The 26,186-nt window shown below is 42.5% G+C and overlaps 1 protein-coding gene across 1 annotated transcript in view; it reads left to right on the top strand.

Annotated features, from left to right (window-relative positions):
• The window catches only part of gry (trafficking protein particle complex subunit 11 gry), a 37,440-nt gene extending 12,171 nt beyond the window's left edge, over positions 1–25,269 (top strand). Inside the window, exons 6-22 of the mRNA XM_080286804.1 lie at positions 541–771; positions 1,697–1,838; positions 2,475–2,606; positions 3,168–3,340; positions 3,902–4,109; positions 4,750–4,970; positions 9,703–9,880; positions 10,639–10,766; positions 13,595–13,679; positions 13,947–14,088; positions 14,478–14,629; positions 16,702–16,800; positions 18,761–18,895; positions 20,319–20,482; positions 21,768–21,987; positions 24,665–24,853; positions 25,201–25,269. Of these exons, the coding sequence (XP_080142930.1) occupies positions 541–771; positions 1,697–1,838; positions 2,475–2,606; positions 3,168–3,340; positions 3,902–4,109; positions 4,750–4,970; positions 9,703–9,880; positions 10,639–10,766; positions 13,595–13,679; positions 13,947–14,088; positions 14,478–14,629; positions 16,702–16,800; positions 18,761–18,895; positions 20,319–20,482; positions 21,768–21,987; positions 24,665–24,853; positions 25,201–25,269 (2,668 nt within the window). The remainder of the gene's footprint in view (positions 1–540; positions 772–1,696; positions 1,839–2,474; positions 2,607–3,167; positions 3,341–3,901; positions 4,110–4,749; positions 4,971–9,702; positions 9,881–10,638; positions 10,767–13,594; positions 13,680–13,946; positions 14,089–14,477; positions 14,630–16,701; positions 16,801–18,760; positions 18,896–20,318; positions 20,483–21,767; positions 21,988–24,664; positions 24,854–25,200) is intronic.
• The last annotated feature ends 917 nt before the right edge of the window (positions 25,270–26,186 follow it).

Here is a 26,186-nt window from a genome sequence, read left to right as displayed (position 1 = left end):
CTTCAGTGATACAACTTTGAGATATGTTTTTGGTTCATGACTGAGGGGTCAAAAGTGCAAAAAACAATCTTGATTTTTGAATAAATTTTTAAAGTATCATGAGTAACTTTAAGGGAAGGATGGGGTTGCTTATTCATTTAAAAAAAAAAAAAAAAAAAAAAAAAAAAAAAAAAAAAAAAAACTGGACTAATATAAAATTCTTGGATTTTAAAAATAATATGTAATAACCTCTAATTTTGGAGTGCTGTGTTGTAATCTTTAACTGTACCATAATCTTCAACTGTATGCTCAAAAATAATTATTGGAATCCCCCCCCCTCCAGGAAACTAATTATAGGCCAGTGAATGGTCCATTAACTCTAAGGTGAAACAAATTTACGAAATAGATGAGGGTGAGGGTGAGTTCGTAGGAATGTGATGGGAAAATTACTAAAAAATGGGAGACATCTGTGGCCTATGGTTTTTATCTTCTGAAGGGATGCCAGTTAATGTTTTCATCTTTACACTTCAGGCCCATACAATTCTTCATTTTTCCCTACAGACACTATGCACAATGCTACCACCAGCTTTTGGATTTGCGCTCAACAGACACCAACCTGCATGAAATTCGTATTGTGGCTGCCATTGTCAACTACAAGATATGTCGTTTGGATTTTGCCTTGAATCTTCCCCGTGACGCCATTGCTCAGTTTCGTCGCCACATTGATCTCTTCCGTCAGCGCACTGGACCCAAGGAGCTGATATTTGAGCATTATGCCTGGCTATCAAAACAGTGAGTGATTCTTTTACTGGGTATGTTATAAATTTGAGATATGGAATTGCCGGTGTGTTTTATATCGTATGAACAAATTTTCATGAGCCAGAAGAATTTTTTAGACCCCGAAAAGGTATGTAAAGAGTGTATGAGTACATGTTTTATACACTGAAATGCCAGTTAAGTGAAAAAAATGGTCTGTAGGCCTTCTGGATCATTTCTTTATTGATTAATCAGCCACACTTATTTTTTTTTTTAAGCTTTGTTACAAGTTGCCTCCTGCTGGGAACCCTCCAGCAGGAGACAACCATAACAGAACTGCCTCCAGGTGACTTTGTCCTTATATAGATACTGTATGTCTTTCATCATTTTAGGCACTCTTCTTCCTCTCATTTTGTCTGTTAGCATTGTAACACATGTTAAAATGTGGCATGAACTGGGGAAATTTAATAAGTCCCTCCATTATCCTTCTCTCTCTCTCTCTCTCTCTTTCTCTCTCTTTTCTTTTCTTTTTTCTACTAAGTTGATGTTATATTGGCTAGAAGTAGTAATTTTCCAGTTCATTTACCACAGTCATTATTCAGAAAAATTTCTCTTGAGTTAGGAAAGGAACGTGGTGGGTTTGTTGGATTTGTGCACGGTATGGTGCATATGCTAAGGGTTTTGCACCCCTTTCATCACTTGATAATCAGTAGATTGATTTTGATAAGTGTATGTAAAAGGCATCTGTAAGAAAAAAATTGTAGATGGTTAGGCTTGTGACATGGCGCCAGGATTGTTGAGGCTTGAATGATGTGTGAATGAGCATGTGACCCATTTCAGTGGACGTACTATTGATAGATCTCCCACTTTGTACTTTGTTTCTGGATCTTATCTTAACCAGTTCTGTAGGTGGGGAAAGATGGTTGAGACAGTGATGACTGATGATGATTGTATTTACCAGGTACCAGATCTTTGGAGATGTGTTTGAGGAAGCTGTGAGAATGGGGCTGCCTGCTGTACAGACCCAACACCCTGGGTTTTACTATCAACAGGCAGCTCAGTATGCCGTACTGAGGAGGAAAACAGCATTTCAAGTTTGCAAGGTATATACAGCACTTAACAGTTATATTTGTGTCGTAATATAATGTCACCAAGAATTGTTTGAATAGGAGAGTCGTGTGGTATGCATGAATGGAAGTTTTGTTACCTGTTATTCAGAAGGCAGAGCGATTTCAGCCAGACTGGGACCCTCTTCCAGCCCAAGTCCTAATGGGGTCCCTCCTATTGTTCTTAGGGTTTGGGCTTCTTTGCTAACACTGTGCCAAGTCAAACCCTTTTGCCTTTGTCTGCACCATTTCTTCTTGCTGGCAGTTTGCTCTTGATCATCTTGTCCCAAAGAAGAGTGATTGTCTCCACCCTACTGTCTGTCACCTACTTGCTGTCAACTCTGGTATTTCTAATGTCTTTGAATCTGTCTTCAGTAAGAATACCTTGGGACGTCTTTCATTTCATAACTTTTCTAATGAGTATGGGCTCTCTCAGGGACCCTCCACTGGTGTTCATGCATTCCTCTCTGACCAGGCATGAGGGGCCACTACATAACAGTTTTTCCTTATTTTCCTCATTTATTGTACCAGTGCTAAGGGAAAAAATTGGGCCTTACTGTTTTCATGTGTTTTGTTTAAGAAAAATGAAGTATGTTGGAGTGTAGAGTGCCTTATATAGCATCTGTATTTCAGGATGTGGGTAGTCGTGCGTCAGACTTGCTGGAGGGCTGGGACAAGCTAGAGTTTTATGGTCAGCGTCCATGGCGCCCTGGCAAGCATTCCCTTGAACCACCAGAACAACAACGTGAAGCGGAAGGAATAAAGGTATCACACATAGTTACATTTTTATGCTGATGGTAACTTGCAGGCCCCAACTTTTTTTTTTTTTATTATTTTTTATTTTTATTTTCATTTTTTTTTTTTAATGAGGAAAAAAGTATGGAAATATTTGAATAATTGGGAATGTTAACATGTAAGATTTGGTATTTCCTGCCCTTCCTGTAGTATGTGTATCTGAAGAGTGAGTGAATAGTGGGTGTGCCCATACACCCATAAACTCCATACATCTAATGCCAATGGGAAATTATGGTATTATTTTTTAGTGTTTGAGGGGTATTGCAGTAGTTGTGGTGTGTAAAAGAGTTGTATTGTAGGCCTTAGATGGAAATTATTTTTCTGTTTATCTATCTGCCTATAGCCCGACGCCCTAATCCCGCAAAGGGTAGCCGCAGACAAAACGCCTCCAAGTCGCTCTGTCACCCACCATTTGACTACCCATCCGCCAGCTCACTCCCCCCTCCCTTATATACCTCTCAACTCCATTATTTTTACTGCACAATATTCTAATCAACCTTGCATTGTTAATATGTGTTGATCTTACTCCAGGATGTGCAGTACCAGGAGCTGCATCGCGTCAACCACTCCAACACCATCATCCCACTCTTCTCTTCAGCCATCAGCCAGTTCAAGAAGTACCGCTGCCCACGCATCAAGCGACACCTTATGGTTCAGATGGCCGAGGAATACCACCAGGCGTTTGACTCTGCTAAGGCTCTCACGTATGTTCATAGTGTGGCTCTGTGTTATTGTATTTGTCGGCAGTAAGATGTGGATGTGATAGGAAGCGTTAGGAGAAACACACTGAGGTGGTTTGGCCATGTGGAAAGGATGGAGAGCGAGTGACTGACGAGGAGAATATATGTGCGTCAGGCGGAGGGGAGGAGAGGGAGGGGGAGACTAAGGATGAGATGGAGGGATGGAGTGGAGAGGTGCATGAGAGAGGGGGGGTGTGAGCTGGGAGCAGGGCTGTGAAATGGCGGGGGACAGGGCGACCTGGAGGCGATTTGTTTGTGGCCACGCCTTACGGGATTAAGGCGTCTGGCAGTAGACAGGAGAATAACTTGGATTGGGCAAACTTGGGCTGTCTGGATGTTGCTACCCCTCACCCTGCCCTATGGTGGGGAAGGAGGTCTGGATGATGATGATGGTGATTGATGATGTTGATGATTTATACAGATGTTGTGGATATACTTTATTGTATCATACTTTCTTGTGTTGTATGGAGAGATGGTGTTTGAGGTGATGCATGTACACTATACTCCACTGTGTTGTCCTCTCAGTCTCTTGAATCATGTGATGTGGGACTATCGGAGTGAGAAATGGTGGCGGTTGCTGTGGTCTGCCTCAAGCCTGGCCCTGGAGTGTGCCTATAATACAGCAGCCATTATGGAATACTGCAGTGTTGCTTTGGAGATCATGGGCCCCAGACTGCCTGCCACAGAAGAGGAGAAAAACAGGGTACATGAAAATCTCAGCAGAATATTGAAAGTAAGTTGCCATTTTCACCGTATTAGGAAACAAAGAGGTGGAGGGGGGGAGAGGGAGGGGGAGGCCAAGGATGAGATGGAAGGATGGAGTGGAGAGGTATATGAGAGAGGGGGGGTGTGAGCTGGGAGCAGGGCAGTGAAATGGCGTGGGACAGGGCAACATGGAGGCTATTTGTTTGTGGCCACCCCTTACCAGATGAATGCGTCTGGCAATAGATAGATAAGAAACGAAGTACTTCACTCCCATAGACGTTAGCGACTTTAGTGAAGCCTTATATTAGGGGTCCTGAAGCCCCTCCATCAGTCTAGTGCTTTTGTATATGATTTGCTGGCAAGTAGGATGATGGTAATGATGGTTGATTGATGGGTTGGGTGGTTGATGGTGGTGATGATGAGTGGCTGGTTGGTTGGTGGATGATGATGATGATTGATTGGCAGGTTGGTTGGTTGATGGATGATGGTGATGAGTAATGATTGACAGGTTGGTTGGTTGATGGATGATGATGATGATGATGATTGATTGGCAGGTTGGTTGGTTGATGGATGATGATGATGATGATTGATTGGCTGGTTGGTTGGTTGTTGATGATGATGATGACGATGAATTGTTTAGAATGTACTAACAAGTGTGACACTCACAGGGCCAGTCCCCAGAGCCTGAACCCAGTGGTGATGGCAGTGTGAGGGGGGCTGGTGATGGTGTTGATGGTGGGAGGGAGGCATGGGAGTCGCTGCTTGAGGGTCCAGTGCCACCCATCACCGTGGATATGACATGCTTGGTGCCGTGTCTCGAAGTCCGCACGTCATTCTCACAGTCCGTCTTCCATGTTGACCAGGAGGTGCCATTGGTGGTAAAGATAAGGTAAGTTGATATATCTGAGCGAATTTGAAGGAGGGAGGAGGCGAGGTAGGCCAAGGAGAAGATGGAGTGATATGGTGGATGAGTGTGTGAGGAAGAGAGGTTTGGAAGTCAGTGAGGCTAGGGGACTGACGAGAGATTGAGCTGGCTGGATGAGTATTGTGAGGAGAAGTGCATGATCAGGGATTTGGCACCCCTTTTTAACGTGACAGCGTCCAGACTGACTCAGTCAGATACATGTATGTGAAGCTACAGAACGTGGTGAATGTTTTTGGTGTATCAGATAGAGCCAGGATTCCAGGGGCTTGAATGGTGAGTGAATGGAAGCGTGGTCCATTGGACTGGGCAAATTTGGGGTGTCTGGACATTGATACTCCTCACCTTGCCCTAGGGTGGGAAAGGAGGTTCGGGTGATGATGACGGTGATGTTGATGATGATGATGATATTACGTTATTATTTTAACCCTCGTAGGTTGAATGGCAGGGACAAAACTTTACCTTCCAGTACTGTTTCACTGTATCTACTTAATGCTCGCAGCTTACCTTTCACTTTCCTTGATGCACCATACAGAAAAAGAATCATGTATGGGCAGAAAAATGTATAAAGCCTCCCTCAGCTTAGGAGTATTAGCCATTAGAGGCAAGATCCAGTGCTACCTATGGCTTTGAATGTAGGGAGGTTTGCACATCATTCTTGTATCCCTTCCTTCATGTTGACTGTACCCTTTTTACTTTAACCTGGCCTAAGTAGTAGTAGTAGTAGTAGTTACCTAGGCAGTCTGGCTGAACAGCCCCGAGTCCCTTAGAAAGGCCATGGTCGAGACTGGGCTTTCCCACAGAGCTCTCAAGGAGTGTATGTTGTGTTGTTGGCATAGGTGATTGTGTGCAATGCAGTCTTCCATAATGTGCTTAATAGTATGGGGTGCTGTGTTGCATCCTGGACAGGCATCAGCGACGGAGTCATCCAGCCTCTTATGGTAGCTTAAGAGGGCTGGATGGTGCCCACATCTCAGCCTGGCCAGGTGGACCCTGTCCTCACGAGGAAGATAGGATTCAGAAGGGTGGATGTCAGGAGGCCGTGCATGCAGCTGTGTGTTGTCTTTAAGTGACTGAATGGAGCGGCGAGTGATCTGAGTGTGGATATGCTTCTGGAAGCTGGTCTGAGGTGGGCGAGGGGGGAGAGATGATAGTATTTTTGTATGGTATCGTGTGCTGGGTGTTGTTTTGATGTTCCTTGGTGTGGGTGGATGTGCTGCCATGTAATATAGTGGATTTTGTGGGTTTGTGGAGGCTGCAGCAAGAAACTGGGTGCCTCTCATGTCTAAGTGATCCTTGACTTTGAGGACTTTGGTTTCTTGATGTAGGTGGTTTGTGGGTGTAGTAGCTGTGCAGCCTGTGATTATTTTTAGGGCCTTGTTCTGTATGGTCTGTAGAGTGTTGTAGTGTGTTTTGGTGAGGTTGTAAGAAGGGTGTTTATGGAGTGTAGTGGCCTAAAGCCATGTTGTGACTGGACTAGGGTAATGCGAGGTGTGACTAGTTGTAGTACCAGTTGTTTAGTGACTTTAGAGGGGGTGCAGAGGAGTGTGATGGGGCAATGTGAGGAGGGTAACGTGGGGTCTTTGGTGGGTTTGGGGATAGTGATGATATTGCCATGCTTCCAGATGTTGGGTATTATGTTGTGTGAGTAGCTGTAGTTTGATATGTTGGTGAGTGCTTGTATGCCTTGTGGTCCTAAGTGTTTAAGGTGAATATTGCTTATTTTGTCTGGTCCACAGGCAGATGAGTGCTTGAGGTTGTTAATGATGTGCTTCGTTGGTTTAAGTGAAAGGTGCGTATTCTGGGTCTTTGGGGAACTGTCTCTTACGTCGGATGATACATCGGTCTTCGGGATGGGGGTTTAGATGGCTGACTTGTGAAAAGTGATAGATGAGAGTGTTTGCTTGTTGTTTGTTTGAGGGTATGGTGTCTGTTGTTGTGATGGCAGTGTGTGATTGTGTGGTGTTGCTGTTGGAAAGTGTGGTGCTGTTTAGTGTTTTGTAGAGTTTGCTGATGTTTGTATTGTGGTCAAGTGTTTGGAGGTAATTTTTCCTGTTTAGTGTTTGCTGTTCTGATATTTTATTGTTTATTTGAGTGTTGAGTTCTTGTATTTGTTGTACGGTGTCTTTTGTATGGGGAGTGTCGCAGTGTGTCCCGTTGTCTGATGAGGCCTTGAATTTCTGGTGTGAAGTTGGGGTTGTGTCTCTTTCTGTTGCCTCTAGAGATGTGTCTTTTGTCTGCATTTTGTATAATTGTATTGAAAGTGTGCACAGTGGTGTTGATGTTTGTGATGGGTGTACTGTTTAGTGTTTCGAAATGTTGTTCTGTTTCAGTTACAAAGGCCTCCCGGTTGGCTGTCTTATAATTAGTGTATGTGTGTTTGTGGCCAGCTGGGGTGATTCTGGTTTTGGTAGTGATGATGATTGGGAGGTGATCAGAACCTAGGGTTTTGACCACTCTCCGTGATGTAGTGGGGGCGAGGTTTGGGGAGCAGAAGGTGATGTCTGGAGATGATAGGAGGAAGAGGGCTTGGTGTGGGATATGGGTATGTTGGCCTAATATTGCCATCGGTTCATGAATACTGATGTGTAACAATAGATTAGCATTACAATATGGTACGGGCAAACCCTGATTTACGATACCTATAGATGTGATACTCCGGTATAGTGATGGGGGTAGAAATACCACCCTACCCCGCCTATCGCAGGCCTACCCCCGGTTTTGCTATTTTCTTTATTTCTTTATTTTTTTTTTTCATATTTTAGACTTAAATTTTGTGTTTGGGTTGAGTTATAAACTGTTTTTAGACTGAGATTAATGTGTTTTATGATATTTTCAACTCAAATTTTGTGTTTAGGTTGATTTATAAACTGGTTTTAGACTTAGATTAATGTGTTTTAGTCATAGATGGAGTGAACACTGTGATTTGGGGTACGGATTCCTGTCCATCAGATGAGGTACAAAACGGTGTGGACAACTAGGCGACTCAACAATTTGTTTGTGGGGGGTGGCCACTCAATAAGATGGAGGGATGGAGTGGAGAGGTATATGAGAGAAGGGGGTGTGAACTGGAAGCAGGGCAGTGATGGGGGGGGATGGTGACGTGGAAGCAATTTGTTTGTGGCCACCCCATATTAGGGATTAAGGTTTCTGGCAATAGATAGATAGATAGATAGAACTATTGAACATCAAACCTGTCATGGAATACATAATAATAATTTTAAATAAATATTAATAATTATGAAAGTCTTAGAGAGTAAATATTTTTATGCACTGATGAAAGCTGTGACATCAATAAATCATGTGTTTACGTTCGGGCTGTTCAAGGGAAAAAGCTTTGAAAATACAAAGGAATTTCTAAATAAATGTTGGAAAATAAGAGAGAAGAAAATAAAGGAGCTCAGCAATCAGATGAGTAACAAAAATGACATAAAGAGGGGCCTTTGAAAAGGCTATCCCGATCGCATTCCCTATCAAGAGAATTCCCCGTCAAAACATCAGTGATTCTCCGTCCCAGCACTTTGCACCTTGGATGATTCTGCGTCATTCATACATCATTATTATGCATAACGGATGTTTATGTAATTGTCCCGGGACTGTCTGATGGTGGGATTGTATACAGTGTTGCTGCTTCTTCTCTACTAGTTTGAATACGAGTCAGAGATTGCATTCTCCAGTGACCTTGACTGGGTACAAGTGAGACTGGCACTGGTTTTAGGCTTAGTTTAGCTTCTTTTACAGCTGTTAGGCCATTTACATTGACTTTAAACTTTTTTGGATGGGTTTAGGACTTGGTTGGTGGGAAAACCTAAGACTCAAGAACACATTCCTATACTTTAGATGTTAAATCTACTCAGAGATATGGTACTCAACCTAACGATTGGTTTTTACATAACAAATTGCATTGTTAAACTGGGTTATGCCTGTATTAATGAAGGAGAAGTGTTGTGAAATGGATTTACAGTCACAGTATTGTCTTTATATGGCATTGAGCTATGTGAAATACACTGCAAAGAGAAAAATGTGTCAGGTTAAGGTAAATGGACTGTGGGAGGTTTCATTGTTGGTAAAGATGAAGTAAGTTAATATTACTGTACATTTTAAGCATGTTAAGCTGTACATTGACATCCAGGGACAAAAGTTTGCCTTTGTGACTCGGCAAGTGGGGCTATGCAGAAATCCTGATATGTCAGAAATATGTATCATCATATGGGTTGGGACTGAAAAATATCCTCCCATAACGGATTTACCTGGTTCTTCGTAGAATTGAGGTGGCTTGGCATTTATCGCACAGTGGTGTAGTGATAATGGTGCCTGACATCTGTCTAGAGGTCTCTGGATCAGTTCTCGGCTGGAGCGTCAAAAAAGTTACCGCGTACAATATATACAGGTTTTGTGTACCTCTACCACCTCATTCAAGGTTGGAAAAAACAGATATACTGTAGTGATCTTTATGTGAGTGAGAACATCAGGATAACAATGATGATGATTTTGAATGATTGCATGGTCCATAACACTGGGCATGCTGTTGATAGCTTTCCAAGTTTTATATCTTCTCTTTCCCTGTTTATGGAATCCCTGTCTCACCTCGCTTTTGGTGGGAAGAAAAAGTCAAGATAACGATGATGAGGTTTTATTGAATCTAGCTTCTCTGTGAAAATTTTTATAGTTTGAGTTGAGTGCAGTTTTATCTTTTCAGGAACTCATTTCATTCAACTCTGTACCTGAGTTCTCTAAGGGTCAGTACCAACACATCTGCCTATAATGAGCGGCTTGTGGAGATGAATCCAGAAAAGCTGATCCTGCTGCCTCGTCAGGTTAGAGAGATCAGCCTCAACTTTGTCCCTCTAGTGGAAGATGTGGGAAAGAAAGTGAAGGTGAGCTATTATGGAAATTTGTGTGATTAGGCAGATTTCATGAGGATACGTTTATGTGAAGCTACAGAATGTGGTGAATGTTTTTGGCATATCAGATAGAGCCAGGATTTTGGGGGCTTGAATGATGAGTGAATGGAAGCGTGGCCCACTTGAATGATGACTGAATGGAAGCGTGGCCCACTTGAATGATGACTGAATGGAAGCATGGTCCATTGGATTGGGCAAACTTGGGCTGTCTGGATGTTGCTACTCCTCGCCCTGCCCTAGGATGGGAAAGGTCTGGGTGATGATGATGATGTACTGTAATTGGGGGAACTGGCAAATCAGTATTATAGGTAGCCATGCAGCTTTGATAGGTAATTTTATAATAATTAGCTGGGAAGGTGATGGTTAAATGCTGTAGAGAACTTGGCTGCTGTTCTAAAGGAAGCAAGTTTAATCCTAGTTTAATCCTAGGCTTGAGCAAGAACAGTTTGAAGATTTGAATTTCATTAAAACAAACTATATATTCTGCATATCATAAAGCTTCCGCCAGTACTACCTAGCCAGTCCTGATTGGGGCAGCCCTAGCATGAACAGCAGTCAGTATGGTGAGAGGCTGTTGGTGCAGAAATGGTGACATGTGAAGGACCATTACATGTAGGATTTCTTGGCCTTTAGGAACAGAATATCAAGTGTCTCTCCACAGTCATGAAAAAAAGTGGGGGGGAGTAAGAGAAAAAATTGTTGATGATGACAAACTGTGGTGCATTCCTCAGGTGACAGAAGTGCGGGCCCAGTTTGGTGAGCCTGGCAGTAAGGTTGGAGTGTTCCTACAGTGGGCAGGAGCTGGCAATGAAGGGGTGACTGCACACACTGCCGACACACCTGCATGGCCAGAATTCAGGTGAGCGTTGTTTCATTCATTTCATTTTGTTTATAAAGGGTCCAGCAGGCTTGCATGTGTCGGCCTTGGTCACCCTAATGGCGGCTCTCCATGCTGCTCGATCTCTTGCAGCCTCCTCACTCTGTCCCTTGTCCCTGATGTCACATTGTATGGCTTTATCCCAGGTCTTTTTCAGTCTGCCTCCTAAAATCTGTGAATAATAAAAACTATCTCACAGCCATAATGAAACTGCTAGATGTTACTGCCTAAAATTTGTTTGTAGTGCCCAGATCATCACAAGACATTAGAATCTTTGGGTTCAGAATGTTTTTTCAGATGCTGTTGTAATAAATCATGCCAAACCATCACAAAATACACCTTCACCTAGTGCATAGTTTGATGGTTTACTACCTGTGCATACCCAAATTTGGAAGTTGAAGCCGCAGAAAGTGAGGGATAGTAATTCAACCATCTTGACCCCTTCATTTCACTTATATATTACTGTGTTTGTAGAGGGGGGAGGGGGAGGGGGAGGCCAAGGATGAGATGGAGGGATGGAGTGGAAAGGTATATGAGAGAGGGGGGTCTGAGCTGGGAGCAGGGCAGTGAAATGGCGGGGGACAGGGCGACATGGAGGCGATTTGTTGGTGGCCACCCCTTATGGGATAAGCGTGTCTGACGATAAATAGATAGATAGTTTTAATCAAACCATCACCAGACTGTATTATATAATTTAGGAGAGATTGTACAAAATGATATAGATGTAGTTGTTCTTTACCCGTTTACTTGAAGAGAGCTCCCTTAAACTGAAGAAAATCATTTGGAGGTAGCAGGAGTATAACAGTGCAGGATGTTGCTGGATTGGAGGATTAATTTGGCAGAGTTTTCATTTTTTCTTGGAGGAAACAATCTTTGTGGGCTTCTAGCTATTGGTTCCTTCTTCATTGCATTAAAAAATAATTAAATAAATGAATAAAGTTATCTTGCCTGTAATGCATGTTTTCAGTGCTTGATTTGTTTATAATGCAAGTTGTTCAGGTTCAGAAACTTTGCATGATACAGATAAACCATGCATAGTACCAAATGCAGGCCCCACGCGGCTCAGATATGGATGACATTTTCAACCACTGGGCAACCCTTTTTCTCACAGCCGGAGCTCCAAACTCTCTGAAACTCCCCCAGTCTCCCTCTTCTCTTCACCGTACATGTCACATAAAGTAAAACCTCTTTAAGGCGGAATAATAGGTGCTGAGGCCATTCAGACTTCACTGAAATTTTAACTTATGGAAAGTATGATGCCTCCTGACTAACGAGAAAAAAATCACTTACCATGTTTGCAGAGAGTGTAATCCAAGCATAAGGAGGGCGTTTTGGTAGGATGTAGAGGTATTAGAGGGGCACATGATCGCTTCTGTGCAACAGTTTCACTTCGTGCAACATTTTCTAACAGTAACCACAATTGCACTACCTTACACTTTATATACAGGCCTTAGTCACAACTGTAAAGCACTATTGTATGCAAATTCATCACTATCAGAGTCACTGCAGAAAATTTGTGCAGGCATCTCTGAGGACACACTGCAGAGGATGGTGGTAGATGCAAGACTAAGGCGGGAAGTGCCTTGGGAGGTGGGAGGTGGATAATGGGTCCTCACAGGCTAAAACATGACATGGGGAGACTCCATTAGACGACATTTTACGACTTAGGGGAGTTTTTTCTGGGATTTTTACGATTTGTTCAAAAATTTTGATTATCACTCTCATCTTAAATGTCAGGACCAATTTGCCTAGCCCCAGGCTCTTATGCTGCTCATGGGGCAACACAAGATTGAATGATGGATTGATGGATGGATGAATTATTTTATCAACAAATATCATATGCCATGCCGACTCGAGCATAATCCTGACTAAAATGTTTCTGACTTATGGAGGTTTTACTGTACAGTTGCTTGTTGGTTAGTCTTCAGTGTTTTTAGGACAAGCTTTTAAAACTGGAGGGCTTAGGTATACCCTTCATCAACTCCCATCTTTCATGTGTCTGGCTGTTGCCAGAAGCCATAATCCCATAAGGGGTGGCCATTTGACTGTGAGTTTGTTGTTTTACAGGAAGAGGCACTGACCCTCCACTAATCCACTTGTTGACATGTAGGGAACACATATGGCCAGTTAAGTTCTGTAAAATTGCCGGGAGCTGCAAAAAAGAAGTATTGGAAAAGGTTTACACTTGCAGTATGACATAACCAAAGCTTTACCAGTTGATGAGTACTCTGTCTATATAGTACACTGCTGCTTTTGCTGCCAACTCTTACCTCTCATATTCACTGCCATAACCCTTTGCAAATTAGGTGTTACAATAAAATAACATAGAGTAATGTAGTCATAGTTTCCTGCCATGAATTGAATATAGAAATGTGTAATCCACTTCCTTGTTTAAATCACACTATTTTTTTTTTTGGACATGTGGAGAGAATGGAGAATGAAAGACTGACTAAGAGGGTGTACAGTATGTAGATGAAGTGGAGGGAGGGGGAGACTGAGGATGAGGGGGGGGGGGATGGAGTTGAGAGGTATATGAGGCAGGGGGGAGTGAGCTGGGGGGAGGGCAGTCAAATGGTGGGTGACAGAGTGACTTGGAGGCATTTTGTCTACGGTCACCCTTTGCGGGATTAGGGCATCGGGCTGTAGATAGATAGATAGATAGTTTTTTTGTTGCCTTAATAATAGGGACTGAGTAACATCTCCCAGGCTCCTTTTTACCAGTGTATGGGGCAAGATGGGACTGGATGTTGTAGAGATCATATTCATCTCTGATAAATTACTTTGAATAATTCTTACATTCCTTTTTCCAGCCTCCTGTGCAGAGATGCCTATGATACTGCACAGCCCATCACTGAAGCAGAAATTATTCCTCGACAACCTCAGCTCACATTGGAGGTAAGTTTGTGTCAGTTGTTGTTATTTTGTGTTGTTGCAAATTCTATCTATCTATCTATTGTCAGACACCCCAGTCCCACAAAGGATGGCCACAAACAAATTACCTCCATGTTGCCCAGCCCCCCACCATTTCATTGCCCTGCTCCCAGCTCACACTCCCCTCTCTCATATACCTCTCCACTCCATCCCTAGAATTACTGTAGAATATTGTGGGTATTTAGTTGCTGATTACCAATATAGTACAGTATATTTTTCAAACCATTTCAGTGTGAGTATGATGGCACAGCGTTGGTGTGGGAGTGGCTGCCCGTGAAGCTTCAGCTGTTAAATAATGAGGACTCCATCATATCAGACATCTCCATTAGTTTTGGTTTGGATCCAGCCTCACCAACCAACGTGGAGCATGCTAGTGAGTTATATTATTTTGATGCTTTTATCGTCGTCATCGTCATTATCATCATCATCATATCATCATCATCATTGTTGTTGTCGTCGTCACCACCTCTTTTCCCACCCTAGGGCAGGGTGAGGAGCAGCAACATCCAGACAGCCCAAGTTTGCTTAGTCCAATGGGCCACACTTCCATTCACTCATTATTCAAGCCCCCAGAATCCTTGCTCCATCAGATTGGCCAAAAAAAATTCACCACGTTCTGTAGCTTCACATATACGTATAAATCATGTATTTCAGTGATTAATGAAGGTTATATCAGACTCCTCCAGATTGAAAAGTCTGAGGTAGCAAAAATAAACGACGTCATTGTATTGAAGGTGTAAAGGATCATTGTTTACATTTCAGCTCAAGTGTGTACAGCGTCAGGCCTTCACAGTGACAAGCTGGGATCTCAGGTGACGGGGTTCAGATGTGGAGACCTTCGTGTGGGTGAAAAGTCATCAGTTGTCTTCTATGTTAAGTCCCTCACTGCCACTGAAAGGACTTTACATATGAAGGTATAGATGATTAGATTTTTATTTCCTCTTCTACTTCTCAGTTTCTTGTTGTTAGTTGATAATCCAGAGAGTCCTTTGTTGTTTAATATTTCTAATGTGGGAGAGTCTTCTTTTGGCCAATATTCCTTAGCTTAGAGTCCTCTGTTGGCTATTGTCCCAAGCTGAGAGAGTTCTCTGTTGGCTAATATCCTAAACTGAGAAGGTTCTTTGTGGGCTAATATTCCTATGCTTAGAGAGCCATTTAGTGACCAGTATCATGTGCTGAGAGAGTTCTCAGTTGGTTAATATTCCTAAGCCTAAAGAGTCCTCTGTTGGCTAATGTTACCAAGTTGAGAGAGTCCTTTGCAGACAGATGTTCCAAAGCTGAGAGAGTCTTTTGTTGGCTACAGTTCCTAGGCTGAGTTTGCACTGTTGACTAATATTCCAAAGCTAAGAGAGGCCTGATATGTTTCTTTGCTAATAAATGATTACTTTGATTTAATGCATCAAGAAGGAAAGTGATGAACATTTCCAAAGTGTGAAGTAGACTTATTGAGATAGTAGGTGCACTGTTTTCCTTGATTGTACCAGTAACAGTGTCATCACAAATACAACCCACTCCTTGGCCATATTCATTCATACTTCATCTGTCCATTTTTATCCTTCATCATTTCTTCTGCTTCCTTAACTTCTTTGCCTCACTGATCCACATATCTGCCAGCCATATCAAATCATCATCATCATCATCATCAAGTTTTACACCTCTTCTCACCCTCCTACTCCCTCACATATATTAACTCCGTCAATCATATTAGGCCTTTAATTTATTCTTCCTACCTCGGTAAAATTTTATTCATCATACAGGAAACTTGCTGACTTTGATAAGTTAAAATACATCCTTCATTAACACTTTTGCAGTCTGACACCACTGCAGCCAGTAGAACCCTTCTGTATTCCCCCCTCCCTCCTACCCTGCCGTGCACTCATTTTTTCTTTTCCTATCATTTTTTCACCCCAAAATATTTGGATTAGCAGATTTGTTTTTATAACATTAGAAAGCTGAGACTTTGTAGAATAGGATGAAAGAAAAAGGTAAATGATATTGCATAATATAAAATAGTTATGACAAGTACAAGTTGAAAGAGTGCATAAGAATGTTTATACTGTACCACCTTTTTTTCCAAGTGTTTTTTGGTCATGTTCTCGAATTTTACCCTGAATAAAAATAGTGTATCACCAAACTGGAAATTCAATCAGGCTAATATCAGACCAATTTTCAGGACGCTAGACACAGTTCTTGATTTATGGTGAATATTTCTTTGTTTGGATGTGGGTCTGCTTCCAAAGAGTGGGTTGGACACTTTCAGGTTTAATATGGATCCGTGTCCAAAGACCGCGAAAGTGTTAAGTCCTTCACAATTAGAGACCATTCCTGAGTTGAACAAAATTGTCTGTTGGTGATCTGATAAAGAGGGAAAAGGCCTCATTTGATTGAAAGAGTTGATATTCTTGTAGTACCGTATTCTGAAACGTAATGAAGTGCAGGATGAAGATGAGGTGGAGGGATGGAGTGGAGAGGTATGTGAGAGAAGGGGCTGTGAGATGGGAGTGGGGCATTGAAATGGTGGGGGACAGGGTGACTTGGAGGCGATTTGTTTGTGGCCACCCTTTACGGGATTAAGGCGCCTGGCTATAGATATATAGATAGATAGATGAAGTGCAGTATTGTGTGGATTGTTTTGGTTGTGAGTTTGAGCCAAGGATTTGAAAGGCTTGCCAGTATATAAATGACAAGTAGGTGGATGTGTGGTCTACATTTGCCTTGCACTGTGTTGATAGTCCTTCTGGTTTTGTATATTTACCTGTTTCTGGATTTTCCTCTGTATATAAGTGAAAAATATGGTTAAGGAGATGATGATGATGTTCATGATGATGATCATGATGATGACTTCAGTGTCTCACGGTTTCACATATTCACCAACTTTATGAAACCATCACCATCTTGACCTTCTATAGCTCCTACTGCTCCTCAACCTCATTTATGTATCTGTTAATGTAGTTTGTATGTTTTTGTAATGAACTTTTATTTTTAGGTTGAGTACAGTGTGGATGTGCCATCAGGGAACACTGTCATCCACTGCCCTTGTGTTAGTGAGAAGACAGTCACACTACAGGCTAAGATACCATTCCAGGTAAGGTGCAGTGAAGGAAAAATTTTATATACTGGGTGCTCCATATGTTACACCCCCTTGCCAATTCTCTTATTAGGGGAACAGCTCAGTCAGTGTTACAGTTGTATGTTGTTGTGGGCCCAGGCTCCTCTGAACTTGAACCCAGTGCACTGTTGTGTTTGTGGAAGTACTTCTGCAAACGCAAACCTGCCCGCAAACCAGCCTGATCTCTGAGGACTTTGAGCAATTTGTTTTTTATGAAGGGCAACATAGACCTGCACAAGATGGAGTTGTCTCAGTTGTTGAAGGTGTCCGACTGTGACTGAAGAGTGAGGACTGAGGAGGTTAGAACCGAGGAATAGATGTGGACTGGTATGTCAACTTTTCAAGTTTTGAGCTGTGAAGTGTAATAATTTAAATCATTTATGTACAGTAATGAATGATTTACCCTTGTTTTGTAATAAAAAGTCTATTATCCTGATATAATAAGGTGAGTGAAGTGAGTGCAAGAATCATCGTGGCATAAATTTATTGAGTGTAGTAGGGAAGATATATGGAAGAATTATTATAGAGAAAGAGAGATTTCAGAAGTCCTAGTGAGTGATGAACAGGGTGGCTTTAGGAGTTGCAGGGGATGTGTGGGTCAAATATTTGCAGTGAGACAGATAGTGGAGAAGGCTTTCAAGAAGGACCATAAGGTTCTTATGGCATTCATGGATCTGGAAAAGGCATACGACAAAGTAGACAGAGCGTGGTGAAAGTTTTTGGCGTATCAGATAGTCAGGATTCTTGGGGCTTGAATAGTGAGTGAATGGAAGTGTGGCCCATTGGATTGGGCAGATTTGTGCTGTCTGGATATTGCTACTCCTCACCCTGCCCTAGGGTGGGAAAGGAGGTCCAGATGATGATGATGATGATCATGATGATGAATATTTAAAATATATATTTTAGTTTTACTATACATCCAGTTTTATACTGTATACAAATGGTTTGCATTTGCGGAACTGCAAATTTCAAGAAGTTTGCGGATTTGCGGTTGCGAAAGGTAATGGTTTTAGTTTGTGGATTTGTGTTTGCAGAAGTGAATTTTAGTTTGCAGTGCCCAGCTCTGACAATGAGGACTTTCTGTGTATGTATTTTTTAGTTACCATTCAGTGCAGACCCTATCACTGGGAACTTTATGAGTATCTATTTTGAATGGGTAAATTGATTCGCTCATGGTCATGTCCTGTAATCCATTTTATTCCAGCCAGTATCAGATTACATGTAATATATTCAGCTGAGATTAAATATTTGTGTCTGAGAGTAATAATCCCACCACCATTAATCCACTCATGGTTAGGACAGCACTAGTATCAGTTAATAATGGATATTTTGCAAGAGGCAGGGTGAGAAAGACATGGGACAAGGTCATAGAGTGTGACCTTAAGGATAAGGGACTGAACAGGGAGGCTGTCAGAAATCGAGGAGCATTGAGAGCCATCATTAGGCGACCAAGGCTGACACATGCAAGCACATTGGAGGCTTTGTATATGAAACAAAACAAATGAAGACAGTACAGTTTTTGGTTTACATGTACAGTATGCACTCATGACTCTGGAAGAACACTGTTATTTTTCTTTCCAAAATGATCGTAATTTTTTTTTTTTTATGCGAGGAAGAAGGAACCAAAGGCCATGAGCCTGCAATAACAATTCCCTTCAAGAGAAAAACAAAATACAATAGAGAGCCAAATTCAAGATCTGATCATTTCGAGATGCCTGGACACACTGCATTTGAAAGACTGGAGATCATAGGGGTAAAGAAAGAACAGAGGCGGCTTAGCACACCTAATCTCTTGGAAGCAGATTTTACAAGAGATGTAATATGATCTTTCCAAGATAAGTCCCGAGTAAATGAAACCCCAAGCATGTTCAAGGATGATGCAGGATTAAGCTGAACATTATTAAACATTAGTGGGTTACCAGTGCATTTTCAACAGGTGAGTGTGGAGACTCAATCTCTGAAGTTTGAGAAGCTCGGCCGAGTGTCTGACGGAGAAAGCTTCCTGGTGGTGCCCAGAATCAAGTGTACCTCCCATGTCCCCATCACACTTACTGATTCATCCCTTTCACTGGTACGTTATGCTCTAGGCCACATCAAGAATGTGTGTGCTGCCAAGTGATTAGTGGTTTTACAGTGTGTGTGTGTGTGTGTTTCTGTTTCTGTGTTTATTTGTTTTTGACATTTCAGAATGGATAGTGTATTTCGTGCCTTTTAATAGTTCCTTCTTCATGGAGTAGTGATTAAAACATCAACCATACACATATTTGTAAAGTTACTAGGGAATATTTTTAGACATTTCATGCATAATTTCAAGATATAAAGACAACAATTTCAGACACTTTGAAGCATTTTTTATTTTATTTTATTTATTTTTTTTTTTTTTTAATGCAAGGAAGAAAGAACCAAAGACAAGGAGCCCACAAAATTGTTGCTTCCAAGAAAAAACAAAAACAAGGTAACAGGGAGCCAAGTTCAGGATCTGTTCATTTTGAGATGCCTGGACACATTGTATTTAAAAGACTGGAGATCATAGGCAGTGGGAAATAAAGACAGAGGGAGAGAGTTCCAGAGCTGACCTGTTGCATAAAAGAAGGACTTAACAGTTACGTTGCTTTTAAACATGGGACAGCAGTAGTGTGTAGCAGACGTCTGGTTGTTGGCACACCTGACTGTCTTAATATATTCACATGTTTATTGGTGGCATTAATAGGGTATATGAGAATGGGGTGTGAGTTGGGAGCAGGGCAGTGAAATGGCGGGGGACAGGGCAACGTGGAGGCGATTTGTTTGTGGCCACCCCGTACGGGATTGAGGCGTCTGGCAATAGATAGATGGATTAATAGGGTTGCCATTTATCAGTTGAAATGGCCAAGGAACTGTGATGCATTAATATTGTGATGTGTAACTAGACCTGTTTCACACTGAGGCACACGCAAGTTTATGTGTGGAATACTATGCTGCAGATCTGAATGAATTTCTTTCTTATTTTTTTTTGTGTGAAAGTTAATAATGATGGATGGTTGGATGATAAATAAACTAAGTGATATGTTCATGCTGAAAAGTGTAATGATTAAATGGGTCCAAGGTTGTATGTAATGTGTAAAAGCTTGAGAGTTTAATAGTATGTGAGAGAGGACTCCTGCTCTGTTCCATGAGGCAATATAAGTTTTAAATATACTGCTATAGTGAATAGTGTGTAGTGACATGTGGAGAGAAGGGAGAATGTAAGATTAAGAGGGTGTATGTAGGTGAAGTGGAGGGAGGGAGAGGGAAGGGGAGACGAGGATGAGGTGGAGGGATGGAGTTGAGAGGTATATGAGCAATGGGGGAGTGAGTTGGAGGAGGGCAGTCAAATGGTGGGTGACAGAGCGACTTGGAGGGGTTTTGTCTGCGGCCACCCTTTGCAGGATTGGGGCATCGGACTATAGATAGATAGTTAGATAGATAGATGGAATAATGACACATATGTAAATCCTTCCTATATAATGTTTCAGGCAAATGAGGTTCATCAAGTTGACAGTGAAATGAGGTCACAGGTGATGGACACAGAGCTGGCCGAGGGTGAGGTGGGTGTGGACTGCTTCTGTGTGGCTCTGAGTGGCAAGGGTCCTGCAAACACTGCTGTCACCTTAGGGCAATATGTGTTGTATTGGAAGAGGTAAGATGTGATTTTTACTTTTTATTCTTTATTTATTTGGGCATGTGGAGAGGATGGGGGATGACAATTGGGGAGCAGAAAGAGAGAAGTGTTAATCTTAGGGTTAGGGTTGTGAGAGGCAGACCGAAAAAGACCTGGAACGAGATTATTGAGTGTGACATCAGGGATAAGGGACTGAATAGGCTGCCAGAGATCGAGCAGCTTGGAGAGCCGCCATTAGATGATCAAGACCGATCCTGCAAGCATGTTGAAGCCATTATAAACGAAACGAAACAGAACGATTTATTTATTTATTTATTAACAGTAACAGCCAATCCCACACCGTATACTGTACCCCCTTTGACCTGTACAGACCCAAGTATATGATAATGTAGTCCCAAATACAGTACATTTAAGAACAGGTGACCAACTGAATATCCTTTATTGTATACAAGAGAGGGGCATGTGAGCTGGGAGCAGGGCAGTGAAATGGGTGGGGGACAGACAGGGCGACATGGAGGTGATTTCTTTGTGGCCACCACTTATGGGATTAAGGCATGTGGCAATAAAAAAAAGATAGATAGATAGATGTTACATGATTTAAAACACCTCTTAGGGATTAAACGTATGCACACAGGCAAGGATGGTGTGTTGAATAGGGTGTGCTCAGTGTAAGTCAGGGATGTGTTTAAAGAATATAGCACCATTTTCTGTATATATCTGGTGCTGTAATATAGAGTTAATGCTTTAATATAGGGGTAAGGATGTAACCCTCCCCCTCTTTTTTCTTTGTGTGTGTGTGTGTGTGTGTGTGTGTGTGTGTGTGTGTGTGTGTGTGTGTGTAGGAGCCCTCATGTGGGATCAAGTGGTTTAGTGGTGAAAAGAAGAGATGATATTTTACCCATTCTGTGTTTTCTTTTTGTATTTCTTGATCCTACCTCAACTAATTTCCCCCCCCCCCATACAACTAGTGCTTTAAAATAGGTGTAAGGATCCCCCCCCCTCCCCTCTCTCTCCCTCTCTCTCTCTCTCTCTCTCTCTCTCTCTCTCTCATTAGTGGCATCTGTTGGTTTAGTGGTGAAGATTAGAGTTTGTGTTTCTCCCACATTTGTGCTTTTCTCTCTCTCTTTCTCTATGCTGCCTTATCTCATCTTTATTTGTAAAGGTTGGGACGATGATGATTGATGATGATATTGGTGTTGATGTTGATATTGATGATGATTGGTGATGATGATGATGATGACAATGATGATGCCAGTAACAGTGATGATGATGATGATAAGTAAAAGCATTTCCTTGGTTACAGATCAGGGAGTGAGAGTTCCGTGGTGAGTGTGAGTGTGGGTCTCCCGGCTGTGATGGTGGAGCATTGGGGTGTGTGGGTGGACTGTGAAATTGCTCCACAAGGCACTGTACGTACACCCTTGCCAGTATCGTACATCGTCACCAACAATGCCACACACACAGCTGATCTAGCTCTCACAATGCAGGTCTCCGATGCCTTCATGTTTGCAGGACATAAGGAGGTACTGTACTATTTATTTTGAAGCTTTGAATGATTGGATGATTGATTTTTACACATCCCTTACCAATATACTACATCATCACCAACAACGCCACACACACGGCTGATCTGGCCCTCACCATGCAGGTCTCCGTTGCCTTCATGTTTGCTGGACATAAGGAGGTACTGTACTATGTATCTCTCTTGAGGGTTTGGTATGTGGATGATTGTGTGATTGATTTTGCATGCCCCTACTAATATCCTACATTAGCACTTACCATGCCTTCCATCCTACTAATCTTTTCCCTACTCTGCAGATCTCAAATATGTCTTTGAGCATTATATATCTGTATTTTGAAGGCTCGACTAATTTTTTACCATTTTCTCACACCTTGTTCAGTATTCTAAATCATCATGAGTATTGCCACCAACTCTCCAGATAATACCCTTACCATGCAAAACTTTGTGGTCTTATGTTTGCAGCACAAGGAGGCATAGTACAGTGTTGTTTATTATATAGAGTATAACATTTATGAGGGAGAGTAGTGTAGAGAGTGGGGTGTACTGTACTGTACTGTACTGTACCACAGTGCAGTACAGTATATAAAATATGTAGAGATTTGGTGGCCCTTTATAGTAGACAGTGCCTCACCAAGGTCAGGCCAGGGTCCTTCCATGGCAAGATGCCCGGAAGGCGATTGGAGGTTTGGCGTCCAGGTGGATGCCATGTCTACTCCATCCACGGTGCAGAGTGCCACCATATGTAGGCTCCTCACCATCACCTGTACTTTATGTTGCAGATGCAAGTGAGCATAGTGGTGAGATGCAGTCAGAGTAAATTATGCCCTGCATCAAGGCAGGCTTTGATTTAGGTCAAGGATATGCTCCAAAAAACATAAGATTTTCAGTACAGTTAGTGCTGGTATATGATATAACTGACAAAGTGGCTGTATGGGTGGCAATAGAACTTGAGTGTCATATGGTATATATTTTATGCTACTTTGGACTTAGCTTATGACAATAAGGAAAAAAAAGTTTGTAATGAGTGCGCTGCTGCTGATATATTATCATCATTGGCTACCATTGCCGCTGGGGTATTATTGTAAGAGAAATGTTGTACCAGCTTGGTTACTGACCACACAAGTGTCACTTGTAGGCAAAAGATTCAGCCACAATGACCAAATCCAAACTGTTAATCATACAGTAATACAAGTGTTAATTACAGATCAGAGATTTCCATTTTGTAACTGTCTCCAGTAACTGCTGGGAAGTAATTAGGTGGTTTTGACACCTTATTTAACATCCAGTCAGTTAAAAAAGCAGCTGTACTATGACCTACAACATTATGGAATTTCCACAAGAGTCTTGAGTCCCATGTTGTTTATCATGGTACTTGAAGCCCTTTCACGTGACTTTAGAAACGGACTCCCGTGGGAGTTGTTGTATGCTGATGATTTGGTGTTGATTGCAGAGAATGAAAGGGAGGCGGAGGAAAGGTTTAGGAAGTGGAGAGATGGTATGGGGCAAAAGGGTTTAAGGGTAAATGCAGATAAAACAAAAGTGATGATATCTAGGGTTGGTGGCGGTACTGTCAAAGGCGAGGGAGAGTGGCCATGTGCAGTTTGCCACAAGGGCGTGGGAAGTAATTCCATCTTGTGCGGTGTGTGTGATAAATGGGTGCATAAGAGATGTAGTGGTATCAGAGGTAGACTGCGAGATAATGTTGATTTTATGTGTACGGCGTGCCGGGGTGAGCAGGTGGAGATCGTCAGACGTGAAAGAATTGAACTTGCTGGTGAATCTCTTGAGTCTGTGGAAGAGTTTTGTTATTTAGGAGACATGTTGTGTGCTGGAGGTGGGGCTGGAGCTAGCTCTGTGGCTAGGGTGAGAAGTGGTTGGAAGAAGTTCAGGGAGCTCTTGCCTCTCCTGACATTGAGGGGGCTCTCCCTACGTGCTAAAGGGTCTTTGTATGCAGCGTGTGTTAGGAGTGTAATGCTGTATGGCAGTGAGACCTGGGCAGTGAAGGAGGAAGACATTCGCCGGCTCAGACGTACAGAAATGACCATGATTAGGTGGATGTGCAGTGCGTCCCTGCGTCCAAGGCCTGGAGTGGCTGGGTTTACAATGGAAGAGTTGAGAGGTAGGATGGGACTGGAGTGTATTGGTGTTGTGATGAGGAGAGGTAGATTGAGGTGGTTTGGACATGTGGAGAGGATGGGGGATGATAGTTGGGTGAGGAAGGTGAGAAGTGTTAATATTGGGGGTTGGGTTATGAGGGGTAGACCGAGAAAGACATGGGACGAGGTCATTAAGTGTGACCTTAGGGTTAAGGGACTGAACAGGGAGGCTGCAATGGATCGTGCAGCGTGGAGAGCCGCCATTAGGTGACCAAGGCCGACACATGCAAGCATGTTGGAGCCTTTAAAAACGAAAACGAAGCATGGCATCATTTTCATTCATTTTGATTGTTTTAAGTTGTGTGTGTGGCGCCTGCGTTACGGAGGCTTGAATGATGAATGATTTGGAATGTGACTTATTCATTCGAGCAAACTTTGATTAGAACGGTATCTCATTTTACCAAACTTTTTCGTAGCTGTCTGGATCCTTCCTCACCTCACCTTGGTGTGGGGAGGGAAGTCTTTGGTGATGATGATGGTAATGACAATGATGATGATGATAATGATGTTTTTGTGGTGCAGGTACGAATACGTGTGCTAGCAGGGTGCAGTGAGCGTGTGAGTTATACCCTGTACCCTCTGCTGGCTGGGTATGTGCACCTGCCTCGCCTCACCATCACACTGGAGACACACCACACCACAGGGCCCGGCCACCCCACCTCCCTGGACCCACTCACATCCCGCACTTTACCCACTCATATCTACATCATGGTTAGTATGGATGCTCTTCCGCTGTACACTGGTAGAGTAGATCCCTGACTATACCCATTGAGTATGATGACACACTAGATATTTTTCCTGTTACCTGACTGTTGATTCACCTCAGGAAAGAATGTTTAAATTTGTAGGGTCACATACAGTCTTCCTGAACCCCTTGCAGCACTGTGTTATTCTCCTGTGCAGAATAAAAATGTCTGGAAGTAGCAAAAATTGTGCAGACCACATCAACTGGTTGAAGGGGCTGAAGAAAAGGTGTTCCATCTAGAAACCCACATTTAATTAATAAATGCCTGATATAGCAAACATATGATTGATACCATTCATTATTTTTCTTGCAGCCACAAGCTAAGGAGAGTGATGGTGTTACGTCATTGACAGGTCAGCTCTCGGCAGTGACAGTCAGCTAAACGGTCAGTCGTAGTGTTTTATTGTACAGTGATGCTCAACTCCTACAGCCCAAAAATGTCTTTTGAATAGTGATCTGCAGCTAAAGGCCTTCATATGTACCAGAGGGGGTGGCTGTGAACAAATCTTCTCTGTGTCACTCTGTCCCATATTATCAAGCTGGCCTTTCCCCATCCCACACCACTCACACCCATATACCTGTTGGCTTGATTCTCCCACCTCATCCTTGATCTCCCTTTCCCCTTCTTTCCCTCCACCTAACTCATATACAGTACACTCTCCTAGTCAGTCTCTTACAGTTCATTTACTCCACATGGCCAGACCATCTCAGGGTACTCCTCTTAACACTTTCCAAATTGAGTAAAATAAATTGGTTTTTCAGAATAAAATTTGAATGACATACTCAGGCTGAAGTGGTTATGGAGATATTTTCAAAACTCTGTTACCCAGAAGTGTCATATTGACAGTGAATAAAAATTGTGGTGTTTGCCAGAATAAAATTAAATGGACGTACATGGGCTGAAGGGGTTATAAGTCATTCATTGCTTTAGAATTGTCATTACACTTGCACAGTTTGGCATGGAGAACCGTGTGCTGTGTTTTGTAATCTTGGTGTTGAATTGAGACGGGTGAGGACAGAGGTCACAGAAGAGATATGTCCAGTTTGGGGGAGGAGGTGACTGAGTTGGTAGAGAGGGGGGTCTGTTGTTTCAGTGGATGTGGGTTTGAATCCAGGCTGGGACAGGGCACAGTATAAAGGATTTGAATTTCATTAAAATTGACTTTACTATTTTACTACAAAATCTGCTGACGTTGTTAAAGCTCCGCCAGTAATACCAGTAGTGTACACCAGTCCTATGTGAAACAACTCTAGCATGGACAGTGGGTGTTAGTGCTGAAATGGCTATATGTGGAGGTG

The sequence above is a fragment of the Coenobita brevimanus genome, chromosome 114 (genome assembly GCF_032717465.1).
Source record: "Coenobita brevimanus isolate Jiangsu-jjx chromosome 114, ASM3271746v2, whole genome shotgun sequence".
Classification (NCBI taxonomy): Eukaryota; Metazoa; Arthropoda; class Malacostraca; order Decapoda; family Coenobitidae; genus Coenobita; species Coenobita brevimanus.
Note: the sequence above shows the minus strand (reverse complement) of the source record. Positions and strands in the feature narration are given on the sequence as shown.